Source organism: Lolium perenne, chromosome 3 (assembly GCF_019359855.2).
Source record: "Lolium perenne isolate Kyuss_39 chromosome 3, Kyuss_2.0, whole genome shotgun sequence".
Lineage (NCBI taxonomy): Eukaryota > Viridiplantae > Streptophyta > Magnoliopsida > Poales > Poaceae > Lolium > Lolium perenne.
The window spans coordinates 111,041,443-111,055,109 of record NC_067246.2 but is presented as its reverse complement, the minus strand read 5'-3'; the positions used below and the strand labels follow the sequence as shown (position 1 = coordinate 111,055,109).

Here is a 13,667-nt window from a genome sequence, read left to right as displayed (position 1 = left end):
GATCCCCTATACTTGTGGGTCATCAGGCATCCACGTGGGATTGGACCAGGTCAAAATCGAAATATGGCGCGGGAGCAGTACTGCCGGCGGCAGTCGACGACGGCGCCAACGATTCTGGCCCTCCCCGGTCGATTGGGGACTACCAATCTCCTCAGCACGCAATAACGAAGTGATTGGTACTAGCGCCGCTACCTAAAGGTCATCGGAGCATGGCCGTCGGCGAGGTGAAGCGGCGGCGCTCACGGGCTTACGGTGTGGTGATGATCTGGGATACAATTGAATGGGCCGAGGGCACCAGCGGAACGAGTAGCTCACCAGGAGCACAGATCGCTTGACGGTGAGGCTTGCGGTTGTCCGAATCGACGGCGTGGACGGTGACCGGCGTCGGAGAAGATGGCTCGGTGAAGATGCTTCAGGGCTCTGCGGCTCGATTCCTTGCGTAGGCTGAACAAGTCAAGGTCGGGGAAGACGATGGTGACCACGACATGGCTCGGGAGTGCTCCAATCACCGGCGAGAAGAGATGGCCGGCGAGCTAGGGTTTCGGCCTGAGAAGAAATTGGAGGGGAAAAGAAGAAATTGAGAGCTAGGGTTCGTCTCGGGGTATTTATAGGCTTCAAGAACGAGCCTCATCACGCGGCCGCTTAAGGAGGGATCGACAGCAGCGAGGAGGGCGTCGTGCTGTCGAGCGCCTGAGAGGAAGAGGATGAGGACGAGTCTCCCCCTCTCGCTGATATTTTTGGATGAAGGGGTACGGTGTCATGGGCTGGGCCGAGGCTTGGTCGACGCGGTGACGATGATGGACTGGTCCTGGGCTGCTCTGGTGCGGCTTGGCCTGGCAAGGTAAGCCCTTTTCCCTCTCTTTTCCTCTTTTCAAATTCCTGTTTTTATTTACTGGTTTGTATTCTCTATTAAATTCAAATTTGAATTCTGTGTTGCTTTGCAGATTCTCAAACATTTGAATATCAATATAACTTGATAACAATGCTCACTGTATTGTTTTGTTGTTAAACAATCATTTTATAATTGATTAATTTTAGTTCTTATGAGGCACAAGTTAAAAGTGCAAATAGATATGAATTTTAGGATTCAATTCAATTACTTTAAATTTAGGAATCAATTCTGTTTTAAAAGATCTGAAATTGAGAACATGTGAATGGTGAACATATTATATTTTGCAAGTGCTTAACCATATTGATTATTCACATATAAATTAATTATGGCTAGGGTTTAACAAATGGTAAAGGAAATGGGATTGGTTCATGATTTTATGTGAATGATGGTTCTTAGAGTTTAAGAAGAGTGGTGATATAACCTCTATAATCATCAATCAAGCTTTGACTTAAATTATTTAGGATGAATCCTATAATCCTCATAGTTAATTCAATTGCTCTTGTGGTGATTCTATTTTATAAAAAATACTATTTCATTTGGTTCCCAAAGCAAGTACTTGGAAAACCAAATAGAATTGAATGTTTGTTTCACTCTACTCACCAAATGGCATTTAGTTTATAAGTATATATGGATTGGTTTATACTTGGGATCCATGATACACAAGTTAGGACATAATATTCTGCGTGGTGTGAATTCTACTTGAAAGGTTTAGGGTTTTGCATAAGCTTCACTAAATTGAAGTATAACTAGGCATGAGGTATGGCAGGGTTCTAATTATAATCCAAGTTAATCCATGGGTTGGAATTCAAATGTAGTTTAGGGTTTAAGTAGTGATCACCAATGTGATACACAACTAGGATTAGAATATGAGCATAAGCTTTGGTTATGTTTCACTAATGGAACATGGCTCTCATCTACAAGATTAAAGGTTGGTTTAAACAAGTAAGATGTAATACTACTCTAAAATTCTCTAGGATAGACATGGCTATGGTTAGCATCTATAATCTCTCTCACTTCTAAATGTCTTGTAATAGCCTAAGGTCCTACTCAAGATATGATGATATGATCCTCTAAATATATGGTTTGCCTAGGGATTCTACCTTGCAATAATCTGTAGCTTGTTCTTCAGGAAATCTGATAAACCTTCATCTTGTGGTATGCCTCCACCTCCTAGCTTCTTCATCTTGATCCTAGCTAACTCACATGGAAGGTCTCAAGTGTTTGGTTTCCTTGTAGCATGGTACAAGATGTCCAAATGGATGAAGGGTGTGGCTCTATTTATAGGCTTGGGCAAGCTCTAGTATCATGACACATAGGTGGTGACTCTTGTGTTGGTTTGATGAGTAAGGTGCTTGGGTGTCATGCCCTCATCCATAGCAATCCTTTGAGCATGAGGTGGCATAGCTTGGAAAGCAAGTCTTGTAGATATTTTCATCCTATGTGGCAAGATCATTATCCTCTCATATGATTTATTCTTGGATAGCCAAGTGGCATTTGTTACTAAATATCTTGTGGATGGTTTTGTTATTGTGGATGAGTTAATATATCATATTGGATTGGATTTACATTATAATATTGATCAAAAGATCAAGGTTGAAGGTTATTCCTCAAATTTGGATAGTTGGTGTTTGATTTCACCAAGGCATGATCATATGAGTTTCAAAATACTCATAGTCAGTTTGATTCAAATAGTTTGAACTATAAATCGTAATGTAAATGGATTTAGTTTTATGATATTCCATATACTTAATAAGTTATGATTTAAATAAGAATGTGTGGCTTTTATGCACTTTAGACCCTGTGGTTTACCTTATTTGGTAATAAGTTTAGAAGTGAATTAATTTACACACAAAGGTAGTTGCTAACTTTTAAGTGTTAATAAGTTAGGCTTCGATTCTTAAAGAATGTGTTGATATGAATCTAATTCTATTTGATCTAATCCATAGATCAAATCATCTCTACCCAAAACAAGGTTTTAACAAAGATCACAGAAAAGTTTATAGCGCTTGACTTGATGATCTACTTCAGTTCCAGCTAGTCAAGTGAAACTTCAGTTACTGTGGTAAGTTTTATTTGAAAGCGCGAAAATTCCCCGGATTTTCTATGCATGGATGCAATGCACACTTTGGTGTTCTCTCATTTTGTAACCTCTAAACCTGGGATATTACATCTGAGCAAGTTTAGTGCCCCAGAAAAATTCGTCTTTACGGACTGTTCTGTTTTGACATATTCTGCCTTTTATTTCGCATTGCCTCTTTTGCTGTGTTGGATGGATTTCTTTGTTCCATTAACTTCCAGTAGCTTTGGGCAATGTCCAGAAGTGTTAAGAATGATTGTGTCACCTCTGAACATGTGAATTTTTGATTATGCACTAACCCTCTAATAAGTTTGTTTTGAGTTTGGTGTGGAGGAAGTTTTCAAGGGTCAAGAGAGGAGGATGATATATGATTAAGAAGAGTGAAAGGTCTAAGCTTGGGGATGCCCCCGTGGTTCATCCCTGCATATTTCAAGAAGACTCAAGCGTCTAAGCTTGGGGATGCCCAAGGCATCCCCTTCTTCATCAACAATTTATCAGGTTTCTTCTATTGAAACTATATTTTTATTCCGTCACATCTTATGTACTTTACTTGGAGCGTCTGTGTGCTTTTATTTTCGTTTTTGTTATTTTCATTCTCTGAATAAATTCTTGTGTGGGAGAGAGACACGCTTCGCTGGTACATATGAACACATGTGTTCTTAGCTTTTAATGTTCATGGCGAAGGTTGAAACTGCTTCGTTCATTGTTATTTGGTCGGTTCAGGAAATGTTGCATGTGGTAGTGGTATAATGAAACACTTGCATAATCTTGTAGATCATTGAGCTTTGATAACTTGATTCTTTGCAAACGTTTTGAGGTATTTAGATGGTAAGGCTTGCTGGATAAATAAGTTAAAATTAGTAGTGGATTGTTGTCTTTAAGCTTGTGCCGTACTACAAACTCTACTTAAATAGTTGAAGGTGTAGTTGGAGTTGATAGCTTTCCATGTCTGAGAGTTCATCATAATAACTAAGTTGTGCTGAAGGTCGAGGGAGCTAGCGGGGTACTTGTGCCACCGTTAACGGCCCTCCTTAGAGTAAATTTTAATCATGATCTTAATGTTGAACCTGCTAGTTGTTTGCAATAAGCTTGTGAGTTCTTTTTGACTAATGTTAAGCTACGGTTTTTGGCACTTCCACCATCCAAATTTGCTAGCCTCTTCGATACTGTGCATTTCCTTTTTCTCACATTGAGAATTGTGCATACTTCGCCAGTACATTCAAACCCGTGGGAGGACTTTCTCTTGTTCTCCTACACATAAGCCCATACTCTCCTCAAAACAGCCACCATACCTACCTACCACAGCATTTCCATAGCTGTTCCGAGATATATTGCCATGCAACTTCCATTTTACATTACATGTTGTCATTTATCATTTATATATTGCTTTGTATGATTCTATACAGCTGATGTGTGGTTTACCCATGTTACGCTAGATCATTGCACATCCTGCTACACTGGCAGAGGCATACAGTTTTATACATCATGGTTTATTCATTATGAGTTATTTGTACCAAAAAGTGTGTTGTCATATTAGGATGTTGCCCCTGAAAGTGAAAAGAGCCATGGAGGCCATCAAAAAGAGAAAAAGAAAAGAAAGAAAAAAAAATAGAAAAGGAAAAGAAAAAGAACAAAAAGAGAATAAAGAAAAAGGGGGCAGCATTACTATCTTTTATCCACACTTGTGCTCATGTTTTAGCACCTGCATTATTCATAGTCATCATTTGTGCTCATGTTTAGCACCTACACTCCATATGAGAGAGTTTTCATGTTTTACTAGTATAACTATGTGGGGAATTTACACTATAGAACTCGGGCTCGCCAGCGCGCGCACAAGGACGCCCTGGACGCGCCAGGACAACCCCTCGCCCCGACGACACTGTCCACCACTTGCCCCCTTTTCTTCACCCACCTGCTCCTCTCGACGTCAGCAACCCCGTGGACAACCTCATTGGCCCGCGGGAGCCCTGTGGCCGACGCCATCATTGCCGACCATCCGCCACCGTACCGCCAGTATGTGACATCGTCCCACCACCTCAGTCCATCCCTGTCCTCGCTGTGACGCGCGCTAGCACCGCATCGACGTCGCCTACAGGACGCCTACCTCACCTTGCCCCTTCGCCGCTTGAATCGACGACGCCACCGTCGACCTGCTCCGCGCCCCGCAGCACCTCGCGTCCCTATAAAAGGAGGACTCCCGCGCCTCCAATCTCCACACTCACTCACTTCCCTCCTTCTTCTAGCTCGCCAAGACCCCTTCCCCTCCTCGATTGAGCCCTCTGTCGCCGGAATTTCGCCGGAGTTGCCCGCCAGTACCCCGCAAGCTCGCCGACGAATTAGTCCGCCCCTGCCGCTCCCTCGACCACCGTTCGCCTCGCCGTCGTCGACAACGTCGAACACCGCCGACGCCTAGCCTCGCCGGAGCCCAGGATCGCCGCCGACCCCCTCGCCTCGCCGCGCCAGTGAGCTCCTCTCGTCGACGCAGACGACGCACATAAGCCGTTGATCTCACTTCTAATCCTACGGTCCAAAATCAAAACATACTGATTCGGCTGTTAAGTGTCGTTGACACCCTCGCCCCACCTGTCAGGCGGCCCGCTGCGTGCGTGGCGCGCTAGTTGGGCTGGCCCAGCTCTTTCTCCCCCTCTGCGGCCCAAACTCTTTCCCGCGCTGGCCCAAAATTTCAAATTCTGTTTATTTCAATTAAGTCAATTTGCTTGCAGATGCTTTACTAAAAATCAAATAGTTTAAAATCCACCTAGCCAAATTTAGTGAATTTGATGTTGTTGGAAAGCCTATCAAATGCTCTATCCAACCACACTGGTTTCAACCCTAGATCTATTCTAGAATTTGAATTGTAAAAATAACAAGTCAGAAAGTTTTCAGAATTCAAATAAATTTATAAAATCAACCCTAAATGATTTTGAGATGATTCAAATTCTCATAATTCTCATTTCAAAAACTCTAATTGTTTATGCAAAAATATGATATGGGTACTGTTTATGATCATGGGCTAGAATCAAAAATTGGCTATGTAGTCAATACTAACCCATTTAAATTATTTCAAATTTAGGATTTTAAATCTATAAGGTGTAGCACCTCATTTAAAACATCTTCCCAAGTATTATGAAGTAATGTGATGACCCTTGTTGCATGGTCTCATATGGCTCACTTGAGGATATTAAATCAAATAGGATTTAAATTGCATGAGGTATAGAACCTCATTTAAATCATGTTTCTCAAATAATAAGTGTGAAGTGTTGACCTTGGTCAACATGTGACCATACATTGTTATTTGAGGAGATTAAATATTAACAAGATTCAATGAGAGGAAATTACTTCTCCAAACTAAAGAGAAACCCTAATCAACATTTCAATGAGAGGAAATTATTTTCCTAACACTAAGTAAGAAAACCCTAGCTTAATGTTGAGTAATGTTATGTGATGATGCTAGATCATTGGTGTGAGCCATTAAGGCTAATTAAGTCTACTTAAGTATTGTTTGGTGATTGTATCCTCGTATTCGTTTATAGACGCTAGTACCGGAGACTATCAAGAGGAGGAGGTATTCTACCAAGAGGAAGGAGAAGAGAACTTTGATCACCACCCCAATCAAGGCAAGCTAGACTAATGCAAGCTATTTTGTTGCAAGCTAATATTCTTGCAAGTTGCCCTTGTGCAAAGCTCTACAAGAGCAAGGCACCATTACATCTTACCTTATGCTTAATGATCCCAAGTTTTTTACTTTACAAGTTTTGACTTTGGTTTATCAAGGTTTATTTTTGATTCATGATTCACTTGGTTTAGTTATGAAGTAGTACAAGAGCATCACACTTAGCCTAGGAAGATATGAGATAGTTAGCACCCCTCATGACTAGTTGCTAGTGCTAATACTAAAAGTGACTATTTTAGATGGGAACTTGTGAAAACCAATGACTTTGAAAACCTTGGAATGATGAGTCATTCTATTGAAAGATTTTTTAAGGTGAATATGACTTGTGAATGACTTGGTGGATTATACAAAACTGATGGTTGGGTTCGTATGCGATACCATTCCAATTTTACAAGTACCCCCACAATACCTGAATCTGGGTAAGGCTTAACTAGAAACTTATGTATTTTAGTATGGGTTCCCTCTGAACAAGCGTCATAGGGGTTATGCCAAGGCTGCCTCCACCAAAAGTGAAATGACGTGAAATGAAGTGAATGTCAGACCCAAACCCTGTGCAGTTCCCGGGTTGACTGTTGGTCTTCACTGGGAGGCCAAGCTCATGGGGAGAGGTGCCTATACTAGGGTATGTAAATGAAAGGTTATTATTAGTAGTTCGCGCACTGAGTGCGATAAATCAGGGCCAGTTACCCCTGACGGACTATTGCAATTGTTGTGGCACAAGTGTACAACCTCTGCAGAGTTTAACCTATTCGAATAGCCGCGTCCGCGGTCATGGACAGTTGGAAAGGCCATACTGTTCCGTCATCAGAACTTTTCTAAAAATATGAATGGTGACTTGTGACTTGAATTGAAAGGTGACTTTGACTTTGAATCACAACAGAGTTGTGGGAATGACACTAATGTTCCCACTTGAGTTAAGTTAGGCAAATGAGGAGTCTTTGTTTACTAAATGCTTATGAAATAAAAACTGGCTTTATGCAAATAAACCTAGAGCTTAGACCCCATTGATATAATTGTTAGTGCTTACACTAGTATTAGTTTGCGAGTACTTTAAAGTACTCATGGCTGTGTCCATGGCTATTCAAATGGCCAGACTATGAAGATGAACCCCAGTACCAGGATGAAGGACAACATGACGTCTACGACAACTAGGACCACTCCTGACGTCAACAGTTGCCTGTGGAACAGATGGATTACTACTACGCTACTTCGCTTCCGCTATGTGTTTTGTACTTGATCAATAGATCAACTATTATTGTAATGAGACTGGATCATGTGATCCTTTATTTGTAAGACTATTATGATGTTGTAATGAATGATGTTCTGTGATATCAATCTATTATGTCTCGCAAAAACAATATTCCTGGGATTGCGATGAATGGCATAATAGGCATCTGGACTTAAAAATCCGGGTGTTGACAGCGGCGGGGAGTACTGCGGGCGCCGCGGTGCATCACCCCTCCTGGCGTGGGGCATCGATGCATTGAGGAGGCGCACGGGGCTGCTCACGACGGTCGCCCGTCAGACGTGTCTTTTAATCCTTACCCTCGTAGCCAGAGAGGAGACAACAGCAGCAGCGAACGTCCTTGACGCGGTCGCAAACGACCTGGGCAGGCTCCAGGCATCGGAAGCAGAGGTCGACGACCGCCTCGGGTGACAGGCTGCGGTGACGAGGCGGGAGGGGGCGGCCGCGTGTCGCAAGCACTGGCAATGATTCATGCGTCTGGGGAGCTGGAAGCCCTCATCGTCGACCTCGGGGCTGGTGCGGTGGATCTCGGAGCGCGGCCCCAGACGAGTGGCGGCCGGGGCACGGCCTAGGGTTGCAGCCTAGCGGCGAGGGCCCGAGGCGCGGGCGCGACGGCCGGACTTGGGGCCGGTGGCGGCATGCAAGCGATGTCGTGGTAGGACCTAGAGCTTGAGGACTCACCTGCGGATTCCAACCATCGCAGCCCGTCAGCGGAGCGCTCGCGATCGGTGTCGGCGCCGGAGGAGGGCATGGCGGGCAGGTGCTTGGGGCGGTGGGCTACCGAGGAGGGTCGCCGGCGGCGGGGTTCAGAAAATTACCTATACCAATTTTTACTTCATTGAAATATCAAGAGCATGATTTTTTTCGATAAAGAAAATCTCTAGGCCTTGGCGACCTGAATATGTTGGCCGGATGAACGAGCTAGGCTGGGCTGGGTAGTGCAAATAGGCAGAATAAGGAAGAGTCCCGGCCTGTGGCCTGCCGGCCCGCCATATTTTCAAGCTTTCTGGCTGGGGCAGGCATGGGCCCAGTTTTTGAGCATCGGGCTTTCTTCAACCTGGCCCGGAGGATGCCTAGGTGCCCAGACTGCCACACAGTGTCAAGGTGCAGTATATATAGGCGGCGAGTTTCAATCGAAACAATAGAGCTACAACTATTATAATGCTACTTGAAAATCACAGAGGACGTCTGCAGGCAACCACTTCATTTCATTGTAGACAGCAATCGTTCGTCTCTGGCACATGTCTCATTGTTTATGTATATATAATTAGGTCGTCTCATACCTTAGTCCTTGTAGATCCAACTCCACCCAGTTTAAGATCTTTGGCTCCGTAGACTTCTTGTGATGAATGAGCTAACGATCAGATCTCATGGAAGAAAGTCTAATACACTGCCTGACGTCCTGACGTCTCTCCGGCCGGCCGTTCCACGAACTGATCGACTAAGGATAACTAACCAAAAAATCTAGATGTTTGTTAGTAACCAGATAATCACGATTTTATTTAATTCTGTGAAAAGCTTGGCACATAAGATAAGGACGCAGATGGTTCAAATCTCGAAAAATTGCTGGCCCTAACAACCTCTTTGAGATAATTACCAAATAAAATAATGAAGTATTTTACTTAATCTCAAACGGAGGAGGTATGTTGGCATCCATTTGCCCGTTGGTGCTGATCGGGAAAGCAATATGCAAAACCAGCGTGGATGAAGGTTGGGGTCACGTGGAGACCAACTAGCTAGGGGGTAACTACACCCAGGGGTAGGATGGATGCCACACTTGTCAACCTCACATCTAATACACAAGGACTTGTATAAAACACGAGAAAAAAATTATATTATTGCAAATCGACATGCTAATCAAATACCTACTTCATAGTCTGTGCCTATTTATTATGGTCCGCTTTAGAATCCTTCTGCACAACTCAACTTCATAGACTTTTCTTGGATTTCTTGTGTTTTTCAACTTCACATTCTGGAATCGCTGATCCATTCACCTCTGCTACTGCCCAGATCACGTCAGGTAACAAGACGCACATCAGTATTCAGTAATAAACATAATACATACAGATATTATACAACAAAGGTGGAAGCTGTGATATACGTTGGATCTGAAGGATCGTGATTGATGGCTTCACATTTTCTTTATCTGGCATCATTACTCTGTTTCTTGGTCTCGTCATTTGACATGATATTTTTGGGTTTAATTTCTTGAGAAACGTTACCATAAATCTTATTCAACAAAGCCGACATACGCAACTCTTGCATGATTTCACTCCTGCTCGAAAAAAATTCATCTTCACTGCTGTTGCTGCTAGCGGAGTTGTCAGCTGGGTGCTTCTTCTTCTCTGAATGTCGCTGCAGTTCAAATGCTATGGAAAAAAGCATTACAATGTGCTAGAGCTCAATAGATGGAAACTTGAGGAGATGTGTGAATTAGACAGGTGCAGCATCAAACATCATTTTTTAAACACAAAGGCAACCAATGTGAATAAAATAATACAAAAAGACCTAGAAGTACGAAGACTTGCACAATATAAGTTGAAACAGGCATGTTGATAGAACTTTTACAAAAGATACCAAAACTCTACACTGTGACATATGTAGTATAAAGGTGACAATATGTTGTGTGCAAAACAAGTAAAATTTTATGACATGAAAACCATTTGGTCTCATTTTAATTTTTAAGTAGTGAACTACAAATGAAATCTAAGTCCAGAATTCATAATCATCATTGAGTTTGATTAAAAGAGTATCCTTATATCCTTACTTAAAAGAATGCTACAAAGGAGTATGCATATGAACAACATATGTCCTAAGTATGTTACTGATTCACACTTCATTCATATACCTTGTTGGCGGTGACCAGGGAAGGAGCAGACATCATGATCATCAGAATCTAAATCATATTTTTTGTCAAATACTTCAAGGTCACCGTCATCAATGAAGTCAGATTCATAACTTTCCTCATCACTCTCGGAAATATACTCGCTATCAGACGCTTCAATATCTTCTTCATAAGATTCTCTTGTTACAAGGTTAAGAATGAACTATATGTGTCTAAAGCGCTACACAAAAAATGAAACAAAGCATAAGGTCAATCAACATTTGAAAAAGGATACGATGATTTTTTGTCTAGTGCAATATTGATATTGCTAGTGCTGCTCTGGAGGTAATATCCAGAGAGATGCACAGAATTTGGACCAAGTACTGAAAACAGAACATCGACATCCTCGTCAAACTCGACATCTAGATGGCACATCTCAGCCAACATAGGATTCAAGCTACAAAGTATCAGCGGCATCCTGTTACCAACAGTACATTGAACCAGAGTCCTTGTAGCAGCGTCGTAGCTGACCAGTGCAGCCTAAGAATCATCACAGAAAAGTAAAATAAATTTAAAATCTTTGGAGGGCTCAAGTTTGCAAAAATATAATTTAGCTTAATGATTATCATGTCATACTTAAAGATTGTTTCAATAAACTATCTAACAATTAACTTTCGGAAAATAAAGTGATAATATAAAAGGGAAATGAATCACATCCCGACAGCCTAATCCTAGCTTAGTTACGCTCCCCTCATCACGAGCCCATTAGACCTAAATTAAAAAAAAACGTTGGCCGGAGAGGTGATGGAAAAATGGTATCAACGGCAAAGACGAAAACTAGCGCGGTGGAGACTTATCCTTCTGTGCGAGGCAGCGACCTTAGTCGGAGCTAAGTTACGGCGTCGCCAGCTCTGCTGCTCCCGGCGAGACATGTGTATTCACTATTCAGGCCGCCCCATGAGCTGCTCCTAGATTCAGACTTTCTTCTTGCAGCCATGGTAACAACATGTTCCTCCATTCGTATTCCTCTACCACAATAGATTTCGATTCTTGGATCTGTTTGGGCGCGGGGATATTTTGTTTGTTGGCGAGCGGCAGATGGATCGATTTTTTTTTTTGCTTGTGATACTTCAATTGAAACATTAGAGAAACAGACCTATGGATGCATTTTGATGATTTGGTCACATTTTTCTTTCCATTTGTACTGTCTCCAAGTTAAATTTTGGTGTATTCATGTGAAATTATGACGCTAGTTTCACGCTGACAGCGGCCACCTTCGCACTACTAACTTCTATGTTCTTCAATTTGCTCTGCTTTCAAAAGAGAAGAATTTGCTCTGTTTTTGTTGGCTGAGACTTGCACTGAATATAATATAGTTTTTGCTAATTTCTTGTTATGCTTGTGCTGATGCATTCATGTGATTTTGAGCAGCCACATTGAGATAAGCACTAATGGAGGTAGCTACATTTAAGCAGAACCTGAGAGTTATTGATAAAAGGGGTCCTAAACTAGAGGCTTGCTGCTGCTGCAAGCAACTTCAAGGAAGCATGAAGGATAGCTGCATATACGCAAGCACCTAATTCTAAAAAGGAAGAGTTCCATGGTAAATTGGAGAAATCTGGTACTGATCTGGAGATGATAGAGAGATCATAGCAACAATTGACAAGGTACACGGATTTGAAAGGCTTTCTGTGCTCAAAGATAAGTTACAGTGGCTCCGGTTGGACTCCTCCGCTGTTAGAGCAGAAGGGACTGCTGCAACTGAAACATATTACAGTGAAGAAGTGGAGAAATTAAGCAGAAGCTGATAACATCATATAACCTCCAACTGGATGGCGATGAGTATATATTTTAGCTTGTAGTTCCTACAGCTCTCATTAAAAATTAAACATGACAGCTCATATAACATGTGAACTGGATAGTTGACTGGCAGAAAATGCGACTAAAGTTTTGGTCGATAGAGAGATCCTGATTCTGATGGAATATGCAGCGAAGTGAAGTTTTGCCCTATAGTACCATCCTCCAAAATATGTCTTCCTCATTGTGCCTCTAAGTTATTAGATCTGGGTTGTACTCCAAATAGTAGCGTAAATCAAGTGTATGACATGTTTTTTTACTCTGAACCCAGAGTAATTTTCTCCCTCCCTCATTTTTGTGTACATTAAGATTGCTATTCTTCTATTGTTCTGGTTTTGGTTTATTCATGCGATGGGTTGTCACAGAATGTAATCAGAAAGAAAATATCCTTGAATAACGCTTCTTTTACATATGAGAGCATGACTAGGGGTGAGGCAAATTATTGGTAACTCATACGGAAAAATCGTGTACACACTAGTATACATCATGAGTTTAACAGGATGATGAATTTGAATAAGAAATGTTAACCTTGGAAATGCGGAGACGGCCATGGGAGGGCTGGCAGTGGTGGGTGTAGGGCGTCCCTGGCCTCAGCTCCACGCCTATATACATACAGAAATTAGACATAGCAGGTCCTGCATAGTAGGAGAGAGGAGGAAGGGGATGTTTACCCCAGAACACCATTGGAAGAGCTGCAGTGTTCAGGGACGAGGGAGGGGAGGGGATGCTGCTTGCCTTAAAAAGGAGGCTGTGATATTGGTGTTGCCCGGCAAAAGGGATTTCAAATTAATTAACTTGATTTCTTGCCCAGGAAAATTACTTACCTTGGGAATGTTGTCAATCAGTAGTAATCAATCATAAACGCTGAGTGAGAGAATAAGGGAACTAAATCATAGCAAAAGTAAATCATATTCTGAAAATGGTATGCCATCTAATCCACCATCCCCATGGTTCTCTCTATGCCGTTTCAGTGCGCCAGGCAGTATGCTGCTATAAATAGGTTCCGTCAATAATGAACAGCATCGGCACATGTTTCTCTAGTCAGTAGCGTGAACATCACACGTTACTCTGCTCAGTTTAAACAACACTCTAGTAACA

General features: G+C 42.2%; 1 protein-coding gene across 1 annotated transcript; it reads right to left on the bottom strand.

Annotated features, from left to right (window-relative positions):
• Positions 1-9,565: 9,565 nt before the first annotated feature.
• Positions 9,566-13,370, bottom strand: LOC127338347 (uncharacterized). The gene is made up of 6 exons (XM_051364502.1): positions 13,241-13,370; positions 13,098-13,171; positions 11,008-11,252; positions 10,737-10,912; positions 9,990-10,257; positions 9,566-9,890 (listed from the first exon to the last, which is right to left on the bottom strand). The coding sequence occupies exons 1-5, from the start codon at positions 13,251-13,253 to the stop codon at positions 10,031-10,033; spliced, it is 735 nt and encodes a 244-aa protein (XP_051220462.1). The 5' UTR covers positions 13,254-13,370; the 3' UTR covers positions 9,566-9,890; positions 9,990-10,030.
• Positions 13,371-13,667: the final 297 nt, after the last annotated feature.